We start from the raw sequence: 25,542 nt of genomic DNA on the forward strand, positions 1-25,542 counted from the left end.
ATTGTTTCCTTCCTATTCTAAAATGTACATTTAAACAAAAATGTCCTTATTAATATTTTACTTTAAAAATCCTTGGTGATGTCAAAATTATTATGCATGTTACTTTTTAGGAATGTTAAAGTAATTAATCACACATCCTCTCTGAAAGGCCACAAACAGCTGTGCAGAATGTGCAGCATTTCAAAATCTATAAAATTGTTTCCCTAAGATCATTTTTCTCAAAGACACTTTTCATAATTTTATCTTTAACAATACTGGCATACTGTAAAGCTTAATGACTTAAGTCTGTTCTTTCTAGATTCAAAAATTCTAAGCAGCAAATTATATTTTTTTAAAAACCCAATCACAGTTATCTACCACTTTAAACTGCTTTAAATTCACAATTAAACATGCAGTTACAAGGTGAGCAAGTTATACATCAAAGAACATGCAAGTGCTCATACTGCAAGTCAACTGCAACTTACTATTGAACACAGAATTCAAAACAAAAGGCTTTGGCAATAACTGGAGACAAAAACTGTGGGGAGGAAATCAGTATTTCAAAAGAAGATGGCAAGAACTATATCATTATATTTATGACACATGTTTGCATTTTTAAACAGTAACAACACCCCTCCCCAAAATGCTGTCAGCTGAGTAGACATCATTCCTTAATCCATTTGCGTCTTGAACTCTTACGGTGCTCTTAAAAGGGGTTAATTCTGATTGGAGAGAACTTATCAGAATTTCAGTTACCGATGGGATATATATTATCATTTCAGGTGTCTTGGGGCAAAAATAAACCATGAAAAAAGGAGGACAGGAAAGCTAGGAATTTTGTGATAAGTATTAGGCACTAATTAGCTGTTTGCAAATATTGTAAGGGATGCCCAATTAGATCTAGTCAAATTCAGTCTTAAATTAATAATAAAGACAAAATCCCTAAGAGTGTTCTTTTCTGATATTCAATATTGTTTTATATTAGTTTCAGATGTACAGCATAGTGGTTAGACAATTACAGAATTTACAAAGTGATCCCCTGATAATTCAAGTACCCACCTGGTATCATGCATAATTATTACAATATTCCTGATTATTCTTAAGGATGTTATTAATTGAGGAAAGAGGCAAAAGCTATTCTTTTTTTATTTTAGAGAGAGAGAGGAAGACAGGTGAGAGAGAGGAATGGAGAGGGAGAGAGACAGAGAGACAGAAACATCGATCTGTTGTCCCACTTATTTATGCACTCATTGGTTGATTCTTGTATGGGCCCTGACCAGGGATTGGCTGTAACTTTGGTGTATCTGGATGATGCTCTAACCGAGTCCCCAGCCAGGCAACAGCTATTCTTGGCCCCATATCTCAAATACTTCGTCAGTGAATATGGACCGAAAACTAGCACATGTCCAAAAATCTAGAACTCACTTGCTAGCACGTAAAATCATTAAGCTTCAATAGTGAGTGCTGCCCTGATCTATTGGTCTGGCTCAGTTGGCTGGGCATCTTCCCGCAAAGTGAAAGGTCAGTGGTTTGATTCCTGATCAAGGCACATGCCTGGATGCCTAGGAGAGGCAACCCAGTGGATGTTTCTTTCTCGCATCGATGTTTCTTTCCCTCTCTCCCTCCCTCCCCTTTTCTCTAAATACAAGTACACAAAACCTTTTAAAAAAATAGTGAGTGCTACACATAACTCTCCAAACACTGGGTATAGAACAAGAAACCAGGTGCTCAGGGGGCAAAAAATTTAGAAACCAGGCCCTAACCTTGAAGAATATCATTCTATGATACTAAAGAACAGAAACTTTTTAATTTATTTTTTAAAAAGATTTTTAAAATTTATTTTTAGAGAGAGGGGGAGGGAGGGAGAAAGAGATGGGAAAGAAACATTGATATGTGGTTGCCTCTCACATGCCCCCCCACACTGGAAACCTGGCCGGTGACCCAGGGGTTGCCCTGACTGGGAATCGACCTTTAGGTTTGCAGGCCGGCACTGAATCCACTGAGCCACACCAGCCAGGGCAAGAACAGAAGAATTGTTAAATGCCTCTTCCAATGAACTAAAAAGATATGCTTCTAACTTTTAATTATCAAAATTATCATCCTAGAGAAAATAGTACAGCTAAATACTACTGCAAGAGTAGCAAACATCTTTTTAATCAGAATGTTCAACTCAGGAAACTTCCAAGACTGTGAGTCAGGGTGTATCATTAAAATTTGGGAGCATACCGTTCACCGACGGAGAGAGAAAGGGCACTTCAAGGATTTCATTTAGCACTTTGAAATATGCCCTTTAATGAAGCCCCAAAGGAGATTGTTCACCTTGCAAAGTGAGCAGTGTGTTATATCTTTAAGTCAGTACTCTTTTTTTCTCAATTCTTTTGTTAAGATAGTCTAATGGCTAAAAGAACTAACTAAATTTAGTGGATAGGATGAGATAAATTTTATTAGTTGTAACAGTACTAATACGATATATTTAGGAACTTAAGATGGTACCATGACTATATGATCCCACTAGACAAAGGAACAATCATTACTTGTAAAAATGGTGGATTTCCACATACTTACATAAACAAATTCATCAAAACTTATCTTTCCATCTTTATTTCTGTCACCATCCAGCATGAGTTTCTGAATAATTTCTCTCACTTTATATCCTGGTAACGGCATATTAGCTTCCTTGAAAAGCTCATGAAGTTCATAGTCACAAATGAATCCATTGCTGTTGAGATCTTTGTAAAAGGGAAGAGCAAACAAAAAAGGATAAAAGTTTTAAAAGAAATAAATTAACTTATTATTTTTCTTCATTTGAGGCTCAGTTCGTGACCTCACCTAAATACAATTTTCCCCCCTCTTACTGTTTGGTATCTAAGGTTGTTTGAAAGGGAAAACAAATTTTAACAGAAAGAGCAAGGTTTTACATCATGTGTCCTGTATGTTAAACAAACAGTGTATAAGTAGCTTTGTTTAAAATAGCAACCCAAATATTAAGAAAGCATAGTTGTTTAATAAAATCAGTATTAGTCTTGGCTGGTGTGGCTCAGTGGATTCAGCGCCAGCCTGCGAACCGAGGGGTTGCCAGTTCAATTCCTGGTCGATCGGGGCATGTGCCTGGGTTGCAGGCCAGGTCCCCAGTGGGGGGAGCACAAGAGGCAACCACACATTAATGTTTCTCTCTCCTCCTCTTCCTCCCTCCCTTCCTCTCTCTCTAGAAATAAATAAATAATCTTAAAATAATAAAATCAATATTAAATCACGAAGCTAATAGAACTTTTTAAAAGAATTAATAGATTGGCTCTGGCTGATGTGGTTCAGTGGATTCAGTGCCGGCCTGTGAACCGAAAGGTTAACGGTTTGGTTCCTGGTCAGGGCACATGTCTAGGTAGTGATGGGCCAGGTCCCCAGTTGGGGGCGTGCAAGAGGCAGCCAATCGATGTATCTCTCGGACATCGAGGTATCTATCTCTCCTTCTCTTTCTCCTTCCCTTACCTTCTCTCTAAGAAAATAAATAAAGCCTTTTAAAAAAAGAATTAATAGATTGTACACCAATAAAACAGTGACATGGTGTTTAAACAATTTCTAATGTAGCTATTTGGGTCTCTTATGTTCCTTATTCCTCCATTAGTCTAATAGAATAGTTTTATGAATTAATGCTGACTGTATTACAAAGCATACCTGAAATTAAGCTACCATCTTTAATGTCAATTTCTTACGAGTTAATGTGAGTAAACATTAGTCCAAGACAAATATAGAGTTCATAAAAATAATTGGAGTTCTGAGTAATGCAAGTGCTTAATATGACTCTATAAATAACCTTTTGTGTGTGCGTGCACTACTAGAGTTTTAGCAGAGTATGTATATCTCAGTACTGATGATGCTTAATCTGAAACTGTTAAATGAAAAAAAAACTGATCAATGATGAAAAGTTAGTTTTATGGGAAAGAGGGCTAATGTACTGAGGGTTGTACTCACTTAAGAATATTTTTTTTTAGTAAAGGAAGTTGGACTTTCACCAGCAATTTCAAATACCTACTCTTCAACAATGCTTTTTATTCCTTATTTTCCCAGTCATTTTCATATATAAATTTAATTATTATAATAAAAGGAAACTATCTGAATAGAGAAATGACCCGAGATGATCATGGCACTGTTCAAAAAAAAAAGTTTTGTGAATAGTTAATTTATTTGATACATTACTTTAAAACTCTGTACCATGTGCTATTAGGATTGGGGATACTGCAACCAATGAAAATCTTGCTGTCAAAGAGCTCACATTCTAAAGACAATAGGCAAAAATAACATGAGGTATGACTATAAAATATAATATAAGCGCTACAAAGAAAAACAAAGCCAGGGATTAGACTGGGGGCTAATTTGCACCCCCCCTCCAGGGGGCATTCAGAAACTTCTGGAGACACTTTTATTTGCTACTTTGAGGAAGCTGTATTTGAATGAAGACTTACATGAGGTAAGGGAGCAAATCATGTGGCTATCTGGGGAAGAAATTGCAGGAGGAGGAAATAGCAAATGCAAAGTCTGTGATATAGAACAGTATCTGGTGTATTTAGGGAACAGAAAGATCTAGTATGACTTGAGCAGAGTGAGCAAAGGGGAAAGTGAGAGATGAGATTAGGGAGGTGATCATAAAAGCTCTTAAAGGCCCTGAAATATACTTTGGACTTCATTCTAAGTATTATCTAAGTGTAATTCATATTTGCTAAATTTTTGCCAATTATTAAAATATTAAATATCCTATATGAAACTTTTTCGCCAATGCTTTGAAGGCTGAAGAAATTCTGTTTAATTTTAATGATATATATTTAGAGTAAAAAAAACATTCTTACAGATGATTACATTTCAAATCTATCAGTTAAAATCTCTATGCTTTTAAAGCATCATCCTAAACTACTCAACACTTCTGAAAATCACTCACATTTCCTTCAAGGTAAAACACTTAATTCCCCTAGGGCACATCTTCACTTTCTTTGATTTGAATTTATACAAAGGTGATATATCAAACACTACATTAGTAAAGTGTTTATGTGTAGAAATCAGTCCAGCAACATCTGCAGTTTCTAAAAAGAACAAAGTAATCCACAGGGCACTGTGGCAGGATTTTAGCAACTTTTGATGAATGAAATTCTTGGGTTTTAGTACACCTTCTCCCATGCATATACTGATCTGTTTCTCCCATTTCTTTCAACAGTTAACACCGAGTTCACTGTTAGTGCATCACAGTGAAAGATACATAACATAGTTGAAAGGACACAGCAGTGGGAGAAATGCGGTCCAGGACAGAATTTCATCTTGGCTACTAATTTGCACAATTTATCTCTCCATGTCTTAGTTTTCTCATCTGTAAAAGGAGTGCTTTGGATCAAATGAGCTCTTTTTGGCTCTAACACACTCTGGTTCTAAATTCAATATACATAGGACTTCACAGACCACAGACACACACACACTTTTTGAAAAAATGAGGTAAAATCCTAATACATATTAAAAACAAATAAAGAGTAATATTCTGGTCATTGCTATACCTCATTATCTAGATAAATAGTCTTTTATTTTTCTGACACCATTATTTAAGGAGATAGCTTATTCCTTGCAACTATGAACACCTTGTCCACTGTAACAATTTCTTATAGAAAATATTTTAAAATGTAGTTTATTTTTCTCTGACTTCTGTAATGACATATCTGAGCATAATTTAATCTTGTTATTGACTCCAGTTTAGACCTAGGATGTAACAGGTACTTAATTGTTCTTTTTGTATTCTCAGTGATATAATAGAAGTAGAAGGTAGAGATGTTTAAGAATAAATATTGGAGAACTACAATGAATTCAAAGCTACATGAAAACCAAGGCCCTGAGAGCCTAGTCTATCTGGCAGTTTATTTGCAATAGAGGGGTAGGCAATGGGGAGAACCACCACTTGTGTGAATCCCCCCTGAAATAACCTCTCATGGGCATTAATTAGAAGCTCACTGATGTGATTAAAAGATGCTAGGAAGTAGCCACCTGAAAATATAACTGACATAAAATAACCACATGTGGAAACTTCATTTTGAAGGAAGAGTAGTAATAACAAATGCTTTTAGTAACTGACAGGAACATTTTAAAGGGGGGGTAGGGTTGGTGGAACAGGGATTTGTCATTACATGACAATCTTACTAGGTTGCAAATCCCTTGATAAAGGTTCTTCTAAATATTTTTAATCTCCCACCCCCAGTATGTCACACAGTACCTTGCATATAATAAGCAATGGGGAAAATTCTTTTTGCAGAATCATTGATTCTCTAGTATTAAGGAAAAGAATGTTTTAATCTAATGAACATTTTAAAAACAAAATTAAACAATGACCAAAAAAACCAGAAATAACACTACAAAACTGAATGGCAATTCCATCAGGAAACCATAACGACAGAAATATCCCTTAAATAACATTCAATCTCATTCACTTTGTTCTAATCCTGTCCCCACCCAGCAGCCTTCAGATCTGTAATTTGGTTTTCTAAGTGAACACACCCACCCAGGAGTACCCGAGCAGATGACCAGTGATGGTTGTCAGGTCAGGACCTCTTTCGTGTTCTTAATGTAAAAACCAGCTTTACTGTATAAGAAAGGCCAAGTGACAAATTGAGTAATGTATTTTGCAGTGTATAATGCATACTATTTTGCCCAAATTTTTGAGGGAAAAATAAGGATGGGCATTATACATGGGCAGTTCCTGAAATACCTTGAATCTGTTCTTGTGTTTTGTAATATTTGTCACATAAAATTTCTTGTACCATAATATGTTAAAAAATAAATGCTGAAATTCCTTTACAAAAAACAAGTATCTAAATATAAATAAATAAATAATTGAATTAAATAATTAAAACAAAAGATCCTCCCCCCCGACAGTTTGGGCCAAAACCATGGGTGCGCATTATACATGGGAGTGCATTATATAGGGCAAAATAGGGTACCTACTCTGTGGCACGCACTGGGCTAGATACAAGATACAGAAATTAATTAGATAGAACATCCTGGTTTTTACCTGAAACCATGGCTTTAAAATGCAAAATTTTTGAGTCACCTGGAATACCTATCCTATTATTTTTCCTGAGATAAGAACCATTGAACATGTGTCATTTAGTTTTACAGATATTAACAGTTTTACCTATTCTGCTATTTTTCTCCTATTTTATCAGCAGATCTAGCTTTTACTACATCCTGTGAAAGTATTTTTTTCTGTTCATATTTTAGTTTTTTAATTGAATTTATTGGGGTGGCATTGGTTCATAAAACCATACAGGTTTCAAGTGTACAACTCAAGAAAATATCACCTGCCCACCATATTGTGCACCACTGGATCAAAGGCATTTTAGTGTTAGTCCTAGTTAATTATAGCAAGCTTTTTTGGGCTTTAAATTGTTTTATTTATTCATTCATTTATTTCTTTACTTTTAATTAAATTTATTGGGGTGACATTGGTTAATAAGATCATATAGGTTTCAAGCATGCATTTTTATGATACAGGATCTGTACATTGCATTGTGTGCTTAAGCTCTTAAATCGTATCTTTTGAAGAAAACGATTTCAGTAAGAAGGCAGAGGGAGACTAAAAAGGCAGCTTCCAATTAATTCTACAGTCTCCCAGCTGGGAAAGTACTTGAAAGACAAAATTGGGTGCAATTATTTTTAAAGAGTTTTATGCTAATTTTATTTCCAATCTCCAGCCAACGCATGCACGCGTGCACACACACACACACCCTTAAACAATATCTCAGATCTAGTGTGCTGTGCTTTGAAAGGACAGAAAATGAGATAGCACAGAGACATTTTAGAAAGCTTCCATCTCATAAGTGACATTATTAAGCAGGATCACAAAACTATGTTTGATGATGAGCTTTTCCTTTCCTGAGTTTGACATAAACGTAAGAATTAAATAAACTGACCCAAAACACAGAGACCTAGATTGAAAACAGTTTTAACAACTGGAAACTCAAATCACAACCTCCTGTCAGGATGGCAGTCCTTGATTTTCTCAAGGTGCAAATATTCTGGAATCCCTTTCTGACTAATTTGCCACTTCTTCATTAACTATACATTGGCATGGGGTGGGACAGGTTCTGCATTTTGAAGACTTTTGTTCCAGCAATATATATTCAACCACCTGATAAAGAAGATATTATCATACAAGCTGAATTCTCTAGAGCGTTCTCAATGTTTCTGCAAGCACATGTCTTAACTTACTGGTCCAAAAAATAGGAGCAGTATGGGTAGACATTAATGGGAGACAGGAAAAAAGAAACTCCGGCCCATCTGCTGAACAAAGTTTCCACAGAAAGTGGAGCTAAATTTCAATAAATTGACTGTGTTCTTATTTTTAAAGAAAAATCACTATCCTTAAAAAATGATCCCTAAGAGGCTTCCAACGCTGCACCAGAGAGGCCCCGTTTCTCACCCTGGTTACTGCATTATCGGGAGGGAACCAACTGTAACAACAGGTTCTCTCCCAGGCGTCTCTTCTTGCTCTCATGACACATGTAGGTTCACATCTGCATTCTGTTTTAAAAGAAACGTCATTATGCTCTTCTACCGAGTATTATTTTAAATGCCAGTCAACCCTCCCAACGCCCTCCCCCAAGTAACCTTAAAGTAAATAAACTTATTATGCAGCCATGTTCCTGCAGAAGTTTGAATCACACCAAGAATGCATATCCTTAAAAGGAAATGTTTTCCCTCCCCTTGCATCCTGTTATTTAAGCTATTTTAAGTACTTGTCTGGAGAAAGCTGAGCCAGAATTCAAGTGGTTTTGATTTTAGCTGCTGTTTTACACTGCCCATGTCCAGGTGGCATGTGGAGCAATCTATCACTTCAAAAGCATCTTTTGGGGTGCTACTTGCTCTTACAGATCTGATAGTAAGAAAGGCTGGGATTTCCTTTGACCCCCCAGGTTGTGTGTGTTTGTGTGTGTTTTGCTTTAACCACCCTTCAATCTGTCTAAATCTAGTATTTTTCTTTATACAGAGGTTGCGTATGTTGTGTCCTCATCTGCAACACAGATGCAACCTCTTTACTAACCCACTCTGGACAGTGCTCATTAGGACCTTAAAGAAGAAAACAATCAAGTGCAGATGCACTTCCTTTCAGAAACTGTGGTTTAAAAGTTCCATTTAGTTTAATCAATATATTCCGCAAAATTTTTGCCCTAAAAAAGACAAAAGGAATTAACAATAATGGATTTACACACATACACATATGATCTTGAATGCCCATGAAAGCACACAATATACTGATTTTTAAATACTTGGCCAAAAGACTTCTGCAGAAGAATTTAGATTATATTCCATCCTAAGAACTAAGCAGTAAAGTCAAGCTTTCACTGGCATTAAAACTTTAGAAAAGGCAGCTGCTAAACACCTCCAGATGCTTAGCTCAACATGGATTTTGCCTTTCCCAGTTTATACCTTTTGAGGTAGCTCATTCTAGCATATATTAGATGCACTTTAATAGGTCCCAGATAAAGGTAGAGTGAAGGTTGCTAAGAGTTCATACTAATAGTGGATCCCCTGAGGTGGAGGTCAAGTACAGCTGTAACAGCTGAACAAGGTTAGAGAGCTGAGACCAGGCAATCAAAAATGTCTAGCAACCCGTTTCCAACTCAAAATTTCCAGCAGTTGGACAATCATTTTCCACCTGCTGCTGTTTTTCCCACCTTAAAAATACAGGTACACACATGCTCACATGAACGCATTCTCATACACATGTGTGCTCTTGCTGTCCCCTGACACACCCACACTTACTCCATCTTCCACCCCATCAATACATGGTTTTCATACTATTTCAAGACTTCCATTTCTAGTATTCCATCCATAATTAACCAGATGGCACAGTGAAAGGGCGCTGGTCAGTGTATTTTCTGGGGCTAGAGTTTTTATTTTTAAGTCATAATTAAACAAATACACACTAAACCACCATGCTTCTTGTGGCATCACCCTGATGTGGTTTTTTATATACTACAGAATATCAAGTAATTTGAAACAACTCAACTTCCTGAGATGAGAAAATCTGGTACAGCTGCAATTATCATAACCAACATTTTTTGGCTTAGTTTGGCAGGCAACCTCAAAGGAATATACTCACACCATTCCTAGTCATTTGAAAAACTCTGTTATTCTTTCATTTCAAAACTGCTGGATTTGTGTTAAAAAAATAAGGGAGGGGATGGTGGAAAGAAGGGGAATGGAATAGTCAAAGAACATGTATGAATGACCCATGGACATGGACAACAGAGGGGGAATAGACTGTGGGAGTGGGGGGTGGGGTAGATGGAGGAGGGAAAAGGGAGAAAAATTGGGACAACTGTAGCAGAATAAATGAGAATAAAAATAATAAAAATAAAAATATAAAGTACAGTAGTGATTGCTTAGGAGAGAAAAAAGTCAGATATGCTTGCAGGACTAAAGACCAATCTGAAAAGACTTATGTTACATAAATTTATCTTTATTACAAGTAATCATCCAAATGATCACTAGTTTCCATAACCAAGATTAGAATGTAAAAGTTATATTCTAGTTGGTAGATATTTACTTCCTAAGTTTTCTGAAAGTTTCATTTATTCTACTTTAGACAGAACTCATGAAGCATTGCAGCATTTAAATGAAAAGAGAAACATTATGAAGTAAGGAAAAAAAATGAGAGCCAAGGCTTCTGCTTTCCCAGTGGAAAATACTGGAAACAAATGTTAAGAAAATTAAAATAATTAAACAAAAAAATATTGCTTTGAGCTTAACATTAAGCAGGTGCAGAAAGTGAGTGAAGGAGAACTTTTAAATCTTAATACTCATTTATTGCTAGTAAAAGAGAGTTTCAAAGCACTATTAATTGATTGAACAAAACCTATGATTAGTGGTAATTACAGAGATTTCTCTCCACATACTATGATTTTGCTGAATTTTTAAAGAGAAAAATCTAGGCTATCATTGTTAATAGATGGGAAAAATCCTATACTGATTTCTATATTTTGTCACAATTGAATTGGGACCAAGTAGTCCTCACTACCCCCCAAATAAGAAACAATTGTCCTTGACAGGAAAATAAGTTATGGAGCTTGTTTCAAAAATCAAGTTTCCCAGAATGAAGAAAAAAATTTAAAAGGATTTCCATAACACCTCTGACAGTTGCCTGAGGGCTCTGTAACTAATAACAAGTAAAAACTACAAAGATTTTAAAAGAAAATTAAAAGATTCAACTGGGTCTTTAAACACTTTTCTAAAGACTACACATTAGCCTTTGTTACGCTGAAAAAAATATATAAATTTTATGTGCTATAATGTAATGGCCAAAACCTTTAGTAATAAATTCCACCATGATGAAAATCTTTGTAACAAAGGCCTTTTTGTGTTTATAGTTGATAATGACAAAGTCCTAGTACATGAAAAAGCTATATAATTCCTTGGGATTCAATCAATCAAATACCTATTGAAAACCTAACATGCATGTAACACTGAGCTAGATACTGAGGGAGGAATACAAAAGAGCAAAATGCAGAACAGAAAGAAATTTTGTATTAACAGAATTCCTATGTACAGGATATAGAGTAATAGGAACCTGCATGCGTTAGTAATATATGCCTGATTGGGACTCCAGTATGTCACAGGTCCAATCTACTGCCTTTGGGAAGCCTTTTACCAACCCTAAACCCTCCAAAATGTATGGTTTAAAATAAGACAGCAGTTCTAACAATGATCCTTTCTCGTAGTCCAAGCTCCAATCAATCCCTCACTTAGTGCAATTTAACCCTGTTCCCTCCATGGAGGTAACTGGTGAACCCTCTTTGTATCATTAAGCTTTTAAGGAGCAATTAACCTCTCCTACTGATAAAAGTATTCCAGTCCTATCAGGTAAACATATTTCAATTATCTTTAAGTTAAAAAAATATTATTCACACAAATATTTCCAAGATGGTGCACATGAGAACAGGGCCTGTATTCAACAATAAACATTTACTTGAGAAAGCAAGACTTTGAAGATTAAAAAATAGCAGTAATAAGTCATGGTCTCTACCCCAAAATTCTATTCATAAAGAAACAAACTAAGCTGTCCGCAACAGTGAAAGATGAATTTAAATAAAACAGAAGGTTCAAAGGAAATGTAATCCTTAAACAATTATAAGGCTATTTCTACAGAATGAGATTTAAAAAATCTCACAGCCAAGAATTCACCTGCTCTTTTTTCATAACCATTCTAATATTAGACTGGGTAGCAGTCTCACAGTAAGTGTAATCTATGGACTGCGTTTTTACACACACACACACACACACACACACACACACATACACACACACACACAAAATATCATGTTAGATTCTGGAGTATTTGCTTTTTTTTTCCTAGTTAGAATTCTGATGGGATTATGAATAGTCACTCTAGCTGGGACTCATTATTCTTTCCAAGGCATGCCATTATTTATAAAGCCTTCATAGAAAATGTTGATCAAAAATGTATGGGAATAAGGATGTACACGTTCTCACTTTTCACTAATGGGATTTTCAAAATAGGTCAAAGACTAGATTCTGATTTAAATAACAAATCATTATGATCTAAATTTATATCCTTTAATCAAGGAGATATCAAATAGTAATACTTGACTTCCCTAAGCACATGTTGACTCAGGTGAGCACATATATCAATAATCAGCTCTTAACCGTTTTCTCATTATCTCTGCTGACTTGACCTGAGCACTGAAATTTGGAATGTAAATACTGTAAACTGCCCCGGTAGCTGCTAAACTCTAAGACTTGTTATATAATATTAAGGATAAACCAAATGGCATGTTATACCTTCCCATCTTATGCTGATGCTATAATTTAATGTGAAGGTTGAACAGTCTGCATTATGCAAAGACAGTAAACATAAATGAAAAAAAACCGAATAAAGCCAAGCTAATGAGGGAAAGCAAAAACAGCATCTACTAGTTCTTAACATTTTCAGGGATCACACATCCCTTTGATAATATGGTAAAAGCTCCAAATCTTCTCAGAAAAACGATTCACCAAATACGGTAACATCATAAAATTTGTCTAAAAATTTCAGGAGCCACAGCAATACCAGTTATGGACTGAGTCCCTTAACCAAAAACCTTTGATCACATTAAATATTAGATATAATTAGAAACAATACGGTTTAAGTGTAGCTTTTAAAACTTTATCCCATCAATTTTAACTGTCTCACCCTAAGGTTTGTAATTAACCACTCATATGATTTTTAAGAGAAATAACTTTGGTTAGGGCCGGATAAGGGTTGCTTTACTATAGTTATATTGCAAAAAAATACTTACCAACTTTTGCAAAGGCCTCTTTGAGTTCATCAAGCTCATCTTTGGAAATCTGAGTGGTGGCCATCTCATCCATTTAAAGAAGATCTGAGGAGAAACCCAAAAGGTTTCAGACCTTAAAAACATTTTGTGATAAATATACTATAAGCACTCCTGTGAAATTCTCATCTTAGGAATAATTTAAATAGAAAACCAATGTCATCTGAATAGGTTCCTGTATTAGTAGCTACAGCCAAAATAAAGAAAACAAATAAATGAGAAGTCATCATTTACCAAGTTACTCAGAAAAAAATATTCCTGAATCTTATTTTCAGAGTATAAGAGCCTAAGTATCTAGCAATGACAGGAAACAGATACATTAATAGAAATTCTTAGTTGTATGTGACCAAAGATTCACGTAAAATATAACTTTCCTAATGATTCACTTATTTTTTAAATTTATCTTACTGTTTATTTCCATTTTCCAGCTGTACTGAGATATAATTGGCATATAATATTATGTAAGTTTAAGATCTACAACTTGATGATTTCATATGTGTACATATTTGCATTATGATGGTCGGATTAGCTAACATGTCTTTTACCTCACATTCACTGTGAAAACACAAATTTTTAAAAATTTTACTGATTTTAGAGAGAGGAAGGAAGAGAGAGAAACGTTGATCTGTTGTTCCACTTATTTATGCACTCATTGGTTGATTCTTGTATGTGCCCTGACTAGGGACTGAGCCTGCAACCTTGGTGTATTGGGACGGGACCGGGAAGGTGCTATAACCAACTGAGCTGATCAGCCATGAAAACACTGATTTTTAAATAGCACACTAATACCTACCAGTCACTTTCATTAAAGGAAGAATCAATTAAAACAAATTATATTTGCCCTTGACATAGAAATATACAATTGTGTGCTAATAAACATATCTTTATGCACATAACATTTGAATTTATACCTTTTCAGATTTGGCTCTATTTTACCTATTTCATCAATACAGCAAGGGTTGGCAAATTATATGACCTTGGGCCCAATCTGGGCCAAGTATAGTTTTTGTAGATAAACATTTGCAGTCAATTCTGATGATAAGGCAAATTAACTTTGAACCCCTATTAAGTGAAATGTTATCCCTCACAAAACCCATTCCTCTCAGTTTCTACCATAATAATGCAATACACATTTATAATCACTAATTTTTAAAAATTAAACAAAAACAAACTTTTTAAGAACATAAAACAGAACTTGCCTATTCATAAACTTTTCTTACCTGTGATGTTAAGATGTTACAAAAGACAGACAACTTCTCTGTAGATAATAAGTTGGGTAAAAACACTTTTCAGAGTGGTCTCAGGATCTATAAGTTAAAGAAAGATCTTTAGTTAGACATGAAGTCAAGCATTTTAAAGATTAAGAGTAAAAAGCAATTTTTCATAGGTTAAGCTGCAATCCAATGATAGTACTTTTTAAAAGTATTTTATACTTTAGTAACATGGTGTTCAGTGCTTCTGATTACAAAAATACTATATAAGATTTATTCTAATTTCCTTTACACACATTTTAAGTAATCATGTTTTCAATACAGAATTACTACCCATCACCATGAATTGCACCTTAAAAAACAATGGCACAGAAAGTCTGAAAGTAAAACTGCCTCAGAAAATCCCAAACATGTGGCCTCTCCTTTTCCTCCAAAACTTTTCCAGTTTGGGCAGCTTGTGAGTCAGGAGTAATCTAAAGTATGTGAGTTAAAAAAAGACATTTGATTTTATTCTCATACTACCATGTCACTTCTATACAAAAGAAAATTAGACAAAGATGTTCACATAACCTTGCCTGTCCCACCCTTCATTCCTGCTGACCAATGGGTTCTGACTAAATCCTTCTATTTCTTGCCTTTGCAGGCAAGACTGAAGGAGGCAGAAATCTCTTCCCCTCTTTTTCATACCCGTTCCCAACACACATAGACCTCTATCCTCACAACATTTTAGGCATCCGTTAGATGCCTGGTTCCTACCCTCAACGTATTTACAATCTAGGGAAGGCAAGGATGTAAATAATTATAAATCAACACAAAGTGAATTAGTGGCAACAATAAAAGATCTAGAAGGAGAGAGGCTCAGGAAACTGTAATGATTATTAACTCCTCACATAGGCCAGGAGAGCAGTACTTTTGTTAGGAAATCAGGGATATTTAGACCTCATAGAAATGATTTGAAGGCAGTCATATACTTAAAAATACATCAATACAATGCAGCATTTAAATACCCTAAATATACTTTCAACTTTTCTAACTTCTTATTCCTGTCTAATTGTCTTCATGAAAGCCTAAAGTGACTTCTTACATCTGTAACTCAGATTTTTTTCTACAGGAGACATTAAGAGGCACACCTGAATAAGAATAAAAAAGAGAACTGAAACATCTATACATTCTCCAAAGAACATTTCCAGGCAAATTTGGTACAGAATAACAAAATACTTTAATTTAGTAGACTCTCACATAAATATACTCAATTTCATTTATTTATAATTATTTTAAAGTAAATAAATAAATGCTACTCTGAAGTATGTGAGCTAAAACTAAAAAATACAAAGTCAAATTTAAAGGCTCCTAGTATATGCGTTAGTTGATAAAAATTAGTTTTTAAATTAGGTGTTTAATTCGGGTGTCCCCCCTATGATTTTTTTTAAAAAAGGCTTATCCTTTAGACTACTCATAGGTATTTGATGGTATCTTTAAGGAAACTGAGTAACTATCTTGAGAGAAAACATCACATTACAATAATTGAGTAAAGACTGCCAGGTAGGTAGCATCAACAAATTCTTAAAAATTAAAATCTCAGAAATTACAGAAGCTCTGTTGCTTTTCTTGGGGCATTGTAGTTCTGGGTCTTTTCCTCTCAAAGCAACGAAAACATTCCAGACTGGGGCTTAGAAACAAGACATGATTTGACATGGTTATTGCCCTTTAGACACTTCATTCAATCTTAAGCCCCTTAGTAAGCTGTTGTTCCTCACCCAAGGATGTAGTATGTTTTCATGAAAAGACAAGTGGTTGTGAGATCAGAAGACTTCAGTAGTGCCCTGGCATTATTTCCTATCAGTGTGTCTATGAGCAAATTTGTTTAATCTCTCTGAGCTTTAGTTTGCTCATTTGAAAATAGTGATAAACAATATCTACTTCCCCAGGGTCCTTGTGAACATTAAAGATGACATACGTGAAGGCACATTGTAAATGATAAAGTATTATACAGCAACTGCATGTCTTTAATGAAAGAAAATGGAGAATAAATGAATTTTAAGAGGCTATATAAATACAGGGTGGGGCAAAAGTAGGTTTACAGTTGTGAATATGCAAAACACAAAGTTTATGCTTATATTATTATTGATTAATCATTGTATTATTTGCCACACAAACAACTGTAAACCTACTTTTGTCCCACCTTTTATAAGTCATAAGTTCTAGTAAGACCCTTTTAAATGGAATATATGAAGTTATCTCATTTGCTCTATGATTATTGACTACAGAGTATAACAGATCTCCTTCATATATATAAATTATAAACCTTTTTTGTCAAAGTAATTTAAGAAAGATGGGCCTAACGAAAACCTGTTAGCTACTTTTTACTCATGACTCAATTTGGCTCCTTCATCAAGTGTTTCTACACACAACTTGAAGAGCAGCCAGGAGAGAGTAAAAAATGTATAAATTTTACTTTAAATATTTCAAGACTACTTTTAAAAATAGCTAATAGCTTGTCAACATTGTCACACTCCTCGTAATTTGCACATTTTTCCATGAGCTATGAAAAATAAAAGATGAAGAGGTAAAAAGTAAATATTACTCGCCGAATTAAAAAGTTCAACTTCAGCCCTGGCTGGTGTAGCTCAGTGGATTGATTACCGGCCTGCGAACCAAAGGGTCGCTGGTTTGATTCCCAGTCTAGGGCACATGCCTGGGTTGCAGGCCAGGTCTCCAGTAATGGGCACGAGAGGCAACCACACATTGATGTTTCTCCCTCCCTTCTCCTTCCCTTCCCCTCTCTATAAAAATAAACAGATAAAATCTTTTTAAAAAACTTAAAAAAAAAGTTCAACCTCAAATTCACAGTATGTGATTTACAAGCAAAAAGAAAGTCTGATTTTCGCCCTGTCTTCCCATAAAAGTGAACTTTATTTATATTTACATGGAGAGAGAGGCACACACACAGAGAACTGATATTAAAAAAAACCAGAAACATATTTTTCCTCCATTTAAATGTACCAAACGAAATAGTAATCAAAAGTAAAAGCTCTCAGGGTCTCTGCATTTTTCTGAATTCTCTCATCTACAAAGCACTTTAGTCTGTCTCTAGCTCCTAAGCCTAGCTCCTCCCTAAAGGGAAAAGCAGCAGGGAAAGAGCAAACCCTCTCTCTCCTAACCGTCTGCGGCACAGGATAAGAGATTTTCAAATAAGGGAATAAAACAAAAGCAAACAAAACCTTGTTTGTTTTTTTCATAAAAGGATATGGTGTACAACAGGGTCTGAATTCAGGGCGTCACCCATAGAGGAATCTTATGCCTATGAAGTCATCCCTAATTACGGAGTTTGACTAACAATATGGCAATTATGAAACCACTCCACTGCCTCATTTGACTGCGCTTAACCCTGAACACGAATCTTTGTTGAGAAAGGTGTACCTGCAAATAACTATCTGAAACTATTACTCAAATTCTGAAAGGTATTTGTCGGGGATGAGGAGGGTGCCTGTTTTCATCCCTTAAGATGCTTCACTTTAGGAATGGAGCTGACTGAAGAATGTTTACCAGTCCGTGTCACTCAATACCATGTGAGCCACGAGGCAGGGCACACACATTGGAAACGTAATCTGTGGGTAATCAAGAGTTGATAATGAACTTTATATATTTTTTTGCTAGAAATTGAAAGGCAACCAAAAGAAAATAGCAGGGGATGTATCACCATAGACTATCCCAGCCATCAGTATGCCAGATAAGTAGAATTGGGAAAGCAAGGCTGACTACTTAAATCAGAGATTTGGCAACACATACTTAAGCCAGTATAGTGAAGAGAACAAAAAAGTGGACAAAACATGGAAGAATATATTATTTTATACTGTAATGAAAAGAAAAACCACCAGAGTCACTGCTGTGTGTGAAAATCCAACAGTGATCAACAAAAAAAGGTGTGTCTTTATCCCCTTGCTCCATCCAAAACAGGCAGGGTTTTGGAACGCCTACACTTCACATACCTACCTGTACAACAGAAACTGCCACCCTGCCTCCTCCCTAGTTAGGCAACTCAACAGCACTAGTCTCCAGGTCAGATGGGTGTGCAACACTCTGTGAGCTACAGCTCACCTACTCGTACTAGGCTTACTAAAGCTCCAATCCGATGTTTCCGAATGACTTTAGAACTAGATTTCAACTTGAATGTTTACTGCATTCATTCGCCCACTTATTTATTTATAGTCAAGCCTTAATTACGGGCTTAGTATGTACCAGGCAGTGTTGGGTGCTACAGATACAGAAAGTTAGGACCCAAAGTCCCCTTTTCTCAAAGAGCTTACTGTCTAGTGGGGGAAACAAGGAAAAACAAGACAGAGTGTTAGTGCTATCTGCTGTTACAGTCTTATTTACTGAGTGGTAGGTGTCAGAGAAGGTAACTTGTGAACTTTATCTTCGAAAGTAAGTGAGACTATCTCAGACAGATATCACTAGTAAAGGCATTCTAGGCACAGAGACATAAAAAGAAGAATATATTCGGGAGCTAGAGAAAGACAGTGTGGTTGGAGCATTGTGCCTAGGGCTTGTGAGAGACAAAACTGGAGCAGAAGGTCAGGGTCCAATTCAGAAGGACTACAATCAAAATCTGGACTTGAGACCTGACTGGTGTGACTCAGTGGGTTGGGAATCGTCCAGCAAACCAAAAGGTCACTGGTTCAATTCCCAGTCAGAGCACATGCCTGGGTTGTGGGCCAGGTTCCTGGTTGAGGGTGTGCGACAGGCAACCAAGGTTGATGATTCTCTCACATATCCATGCTTCCCTCCCTTTCTCTTACCCTTCCCCTTTCTCTAAGAATAAATAAATAAAATCTTACAAAAAATCTGGACTCGGCCCTCTGGCCAAGGGAGAAGGAAGCTTAGTGAGCAGGATTCTGGTCAGGAAAGTCTGAGTGTTTGCAACTGAACTTATTGCTACATTATTTCCTCCCCATTCAAATATCTCTCCTGGTAAATCAGGTCTTCTTTTCAACTTCCTCATCTTCCTTAGTCTTCAGGTTTACAAATTTGGGACTGAAATTTGGCCACAAGAAACAGATGGAGAGGTGAAGTCAATCACTAAGCATTCTGGATCATACCTTTTATCATCTCGTGTCTGGCCTCCTCCAAAAGCCTTTTATAGCTCATCTATCTAGTTTTGTCTCCCCCTCCAATGCATTCTTTACACTGCTAATTTCCTGAACAGCAGACCTATGATATAGTCCATAGAAAAGAAAGCCCCAACTTTCTTTTTCCTAGAAAAGGACATTACAGTTTTTAATCACCACTGTATTCCCGTTGTGAACTAAGAGTAGCAGATAAAGTTTTTTTAAAAATATTTATTTATTTACTTTGTTTTAAAATTGCCTATATTTTTATTTTTTAAAATTTTTTATTGTTCCAATACATTTGTCTCCATTTCCCTGCCACCACTTTCCCCTGCCCTACCCACCTCCACCTCCTCGCCTCAATCCTTCCCCACATTGGCTTTGTCCATGTGTCCTTCACACTTGTTCCTTGATCTGATTCTTCCCCTTTCCCTCCCTTTTACCCCCCTCCCTCCTGTCCTTGTCAGTTTCTTCTTTCTTTCAATGTTGGTAGTCATATTTTCCTTGCCAGCTTGGAAAGCCCCAACTTTTAAGCACGACATTCAAGGCTCTGCACTCTTCTACATTGAATTGATACCTGCCTTTCTGATGTTACTTCCCATTACATGCAATGCACCCTTAAATTACACTCCACAAAGATACACTATTCCCCAAGCAGGCCATGTATTTACTTACTTCTAGTCCTCTGTGTAATGTTCCTCATCCACCTCCTATCTATTCTTCAAGGGTGTTAAAAAAAAAGATTTTATTTATTTATTTGTAGAGAGAGGGGAAGGGAAAGAGAAAGAAAGAGAAACATTGATCTGTTGCCTCTCACACATGGTCCGACCAGGGACTGAACCTGCAACCAAGGCATGTGCCTTGACTAGGAATCAAACCGTTGACCTTTAGCTTTGCAGGATGATGCCCAACCAACTGAGCAACACTGGTCAGGGCTTCAAGAGCATTTTTCAAAAAGTCTCTTCAGGCTGTCCCCATCTGAGACAAAAATTCTCTCCTCTCAGTACTGTCACAGAACTGTGTGTTTTCTTCTACTACTGTCTGGTAATAGAGTAACTTGTATAAAGTCACATAGTGAGAGAGAGGTAGAACCTGGTCTCAAACTTAGATCTGCCTGACACCGAAAGCAGTATTCTTAATCATTAATGCTATTATATAGCCTCCTCAACAAAGACTTACTGAATGAATTTTCTTCACCAACAAAACTATAAACTTTATTAGAGTAGAAACAGCTTACTCATCTCTGTTCACCTTGGCACTTGGTATACCACATGGACATAGTGCATTCTCAATAAACATCTTTTGAATTAAAAATAACCTACAACTATTTTGATCATGTCAGGCCCCTTTTAGAAAGCTACAATTGCTTATGCCTAAACAGATTTCTAATCTCTGCCTGATATTCCAAGTTCCTCTAAGGTGGTCCTATTAGTCACATCTAACCAATTTTACCTTTCAACAACACTCAGTACCTTTTGTTTCATCATACCCCTCCTTATTTCCCTCTCTCCTAGAAAGAACTCCTTCTGTGTATCTAACTCTCACATTTATAATGCTTTCTCCCCTCTTCTCTTCCTATCCAAATTCTACTTAATCTTCAAGGTTTAGCAGAAGCCTCATCCTCTCCCAAACCATGTTTCCCAATGACTCCACCTCTGCTCTTTTTCTTCAACTCCCACAGCGTTTAAAATCTTGCCACAAAACTTAGCAATTTAATTACAGACTCCTGCCTATAGTTATATAAGTGGACGTGAGGACAGTTGAGCTGGGACATCCACCGTCCTATCTGATTCAGTTCATCTGCCTCCTCCACACAGATCCTCAAACTTGGTCAAAGAGAATCATCTTCCCCAATAAAAGAGAACCATTTTTTATTAACAGCTCACAGATATTTGTCTAACCACTTTATCTGTAAGTCTTACTTCAAAAATGTTTCTCAAGAACAGAGTCTAAACTTAATTCTCCTCTCTTGCACTCCCATAATAATCCATTGCTGGATGCTGAGTACAGAGGCATAGCTCAAAAAAATATTCCAACTACCTGCCACATTTTGAAAGTAGGAATAATTCCCAACATGCCCAATATCCAATGATTATTGAAATTGTATTAGGGAAGAAAGAGCCTAGGGTAGTTAAGGGAGTTTGCCCAGGACAGAGCTGTGTAGCATATGTAAAATTAAGAGTGTGTGTGTGAGATGGCAATTAACTACTCTTACCATAAAAACAAAGAGGCTACCTATATATTGCTTTGTAGAAAGAAGGGTCATGCCTATGAGGGCCTTTGGAAGGTCACTTCAAAGCTCCTAACAAATGTGACCATGCTGTTTAGAAGTATGAATGGTTGCTGGAAAATAGAATGACCTCTCTCTAGCTAATACTAACCTGTTCTCATTAAAGGATAAGGGATTCACTTAATCCATGAACTGAAATCACCAAAATTATAGTTGTGCAAAACAGACCAAATGTAGGCAACAGATTCAGTAAAGATTATACGAGATCTGTCTGGGAAAGATCCAGCCATTACTAATATAATGAGAATGGTTTGCGTGACACTGATGTAACCTGGCATCCAAGGAGACTGGACTGGAAGTATGCATGTGTGAACAATGACGACTTCACTGTACTAGTCAGTGGGGGCAGTAGATGTCATTGAGTGAAGATGTATACTGTGTGGCTGTTGCATTCAAAAGATCTGAGTGAGTAGATTAACGAATATGCATCAATTTTTGCATTAAGCTTGAACATTCCTCCATGGAAACTATTCAAATGATTCAGAAGGCCGCAGCTATGGGCAACTGGTGATTGGCAGCTTCATCATGTCTTATGCATCAAGTCTCGTGCAGAGTTTTTTGGTGGAACATCAAATCACCCAGGCGATTCAGCCCTCTATAGCCCAGATTTGGTGCCCTGTGACTTCCAGCTTTTCCTAAAACTAAAATCACCTTTGAAAGGGAAGAGATTGCAGATCATCACCTGAAGAGATTCAGAAAAATATGATGGGACAGCTGATGGCGATTGGGAGAACTGCGTGAGGTCCCAAGGTACCTAATTTGAAGGGCACTAAGTCGCCTTTGTCCAATGTACAATGTTTCTTGTATCTACTTCAATAAATGCCTCTTTTTTCATATTACATGGCTGGGTACCTTCTGGACAGACCATATATATATTTTATACACACACACACACATTTCAAAAATTCTTTCTTTAAAACACTGGTGTTAAGTGGGTACTGACAATAAAACAGGCCATACTTCTTAAAAATTAGGACACAAATGCTTACCTTCCCTTGTTGCACATTCATTCCTATATATGACATGCTTCTGCTTCACTGTATTTAATATTGCTTCATCAGACTCTTAAATGCTAAGTACCATGAATAACCACTCCCGCTGTATCAGAGTAAGTAATTTAGTATAAACATAACCAAACACTCAGGTATCTATGTGGTTTGCTTTTTATTTTAGAATTTTTCTCATGCATAAGCCATCGCTATGATACCTGTAGTTTTTTAGCCATTAGTTACGTATCTTTCTCCATTTAACGATTTGTTATTCCAAGTCAAAACAAGTTAGTCAAACTCCAAATGCCTTCAAATGTGCCACAGGTTCCTAGTCCTGAAAGTTTAGGAAAGGTTAAAGCAGGAGGAAGAAGTGGTAAAGGATTTTACTGTTCACTACTCTAGCACCTCAGCACTATTAAAAATTGCTTGTTTTCAATGTAGGCATCAAACCTCTATGAAATCAATATTCAATACGTACAGCACACTTTACTTAGCAAGGTTGTTTTTCAAGCCTAGATCTGGTCATTCTACTTGACATTTGAGCTGGAAATTGGTAAAAGTAAACAGGGGACACTGCTAGATACTCCCAAATAAAACTAACAGTATTTTCCCAAGAGGCACTGTTATATATGATGTTAGATTATACAGTATCATGACTGAAAAAATAAAGCAACTGGCCCTGATTGGTGTGGCTCAGTGGATTGGGCATCGTCTCGCAAGCCGAAAGGTCACTCAGGTTGATTCCTGGTCAGGGCACATGTCTGGGTTTTGGGCCAGGTCCTCAGTTGGGGGTGTGCAAAAGGCAACCGATGGATGTTTCTCTCATGCATCAGTGTTTCTTTCCCTCTCTCTAAAAATACATTCATGCATACATATATAAAATCTTAAAAAAAAAGAATAAAGCAACTGGCTGATGAAACATAAATCTAGATATATTTAGCAACAGTGCTTCTTCTACAATGAGATTAAAAGAACACAAACACAAAAACATTTCAAATTAACATAGCATACCATTTGAGAGATATTTGTGAAGTGACCTGAAAAACCTTAGGTACTATTTCCATGATAAAATATGTTTCAAATTCCAAATCAATTGAGAAATAAACATTGGAAGACTCTATCCATGAGTGAAGGCTAACTCTGTCCTTTATCCAAACACAAGTAGCAGCCTATCTAAAACTGTAATTTTGCCCTGGGTTCATCTAAGAACTTGAAGGAGACTCAAACACTAGCTTGCTATTGAATGTGAAGAGGAGATTCCCATCTCCTGCATGTATGCTGCTAACAACCCGAGAGGATGCATGAGAGAAGGATGAACAGTCATAATTGTAAGAAGGGCAGGGGAGCAGAGATGGCTGTTATTTGTAAAGTCATACGTAGGGGACTATGTTGAGTTAAACCAAGCTATGTTAGTCCTCTTCCTACCTCTCTAATATCTACAGTTAAGTCACCTCAAATTTTCTGTTTGTATTGTTTACAAGGAGATGCACCATAAAGTCACAGTTGCTAACCAGTAACTCCCCTTCCCCAATTCCTATAGCCTCTTTCAGTGCACGAAGACCATCTCTTTCTCTATCTCCTCCATTAGTCTCTGAGCCCCTTGAAAGCAGGGTTGGTACCTTATTTGACTTTGTATCTTGGCTCACAATAAGCACCTATGAAATGTTTCTGATGGAAGCAAGTAGAGAAAGTGAACTTAAACATAATGCAGGCTAAATAGTTGTCCATGTGGTTTTAAAAATGCATGCTCTATAAGAGAAAGCTATGAACAAAATAGTCAAGAGATTATAATGTTCCCACATTCTTCACATGCAATTGGCCTGTTAGTGTGCTTTAACTATCTACTCTTGATTAATACTTCAAGATACTACAAAACTCTTCAAGATGTTTGCAACCTGTCCTTTGAATTTAGTTGAAAGTCAAACAAAGGTTGTTTACAGAAACAGTTTTTATGTGCGACAATTTTGGCAATCAAGCAGCAGCTTTCACCTTTACAATACACATCATATACAAATTATGTTTTGACAAACCTGCAATTCATAGATAAAAGTAACATTTAGAAATAAATGTAAATTTCCTCAAACTGAAGTTATACTTAAATTTTTTATATGAAAATTTTTAATATATACAAAGGTAAGAGAAAATATTACAACAAACGCCCATAAACCCATCGTCCCGAGTCTGCATTTATCAGGAATTTCCCACAACTGTTTAATTTCTACTCCTTCCTGTTCCTTCTCTTATTTTCCCCTTCCTTCCTCCCACTTCTCTATCCTGAAGTATTTTAAAGCAAACCCCAAAGACCCCAGGATTTCATTTTCTAGAAATACCTCTATTCTAGTCCAGACTCTATCATAAGCTAGATTCTAGCTAATCTTTTCTTTTTTTTTCCAAGCACTGATACCTGTGAGTCACTTAAATCCCAAAGGGTGCCTAAGTCTGTGTCATTTCCTGGAGGAATATCCAGTATCTCCATTTTAAGTAAAAGTTTCCTTTCCTTTTTTTTGTACTTTATTAAAAAAAAGATAAGATCTTAAAGCAATGGCTATTTAAAAATAAGTTAGTAACTCTTCCAATAATAGAAACATTCAATTCACTTTAGTC

General features: G+C 36.3%; 1 protein-coding gene across 3 annotated transcripts in view; it reads right to left on the reverse strand.

Moving 5' to 3' along the window:
* The window catches only part of LOC129080842 (plastin-3), an 81,848-nt gene that overhangs the window by 21,191 nt on the left and 35,115 nt on the right, over positions 1–25,542 (reverse strand). For all 3 annotated transcript variants that reach the window (XM_054586292.1, XM_054586293.1, XM_054586294.1), the window contains exons 2-4: positions 14,561–14,647; positions 13,305–13,388; positions 2,545–2,708 (exon numbers count right to left, since the gene is read on the reverse strand). In XM_054586292.1, coding sequence (XP_054442267.1) covers positions 2,545–2,708; positions 13,305–13,377 — 237 coding nt within the window. In that variant the 5' untranslated portion in view covers positions 13,378–13,388; positions 14,561–14,647. The remainder of the gene's footprint in view (positions 1–2,544; positions 2,709–13,304; positions 13,389–14,560; positions 14,648–25,542) is intronic.

Source organism: Pteronotus mesoamericanus, unplaced genomic scaffold (assembly GCF_021234165.1).
Source record: "Pteronotus mesoamericanus isolate MK-2021 breed Mesoamerican mustached bat unplaced genomic scaffold, CSHL_Meso_final contig_935, whole genome shotgun sequence".
NCBI classification, from domain to species: Eukaryota; Metazoa; Chordata; class Mammalia; order Chiroptera; family Mormoopidae; genus Pteronotus; species Pteronotus mesoamericanus.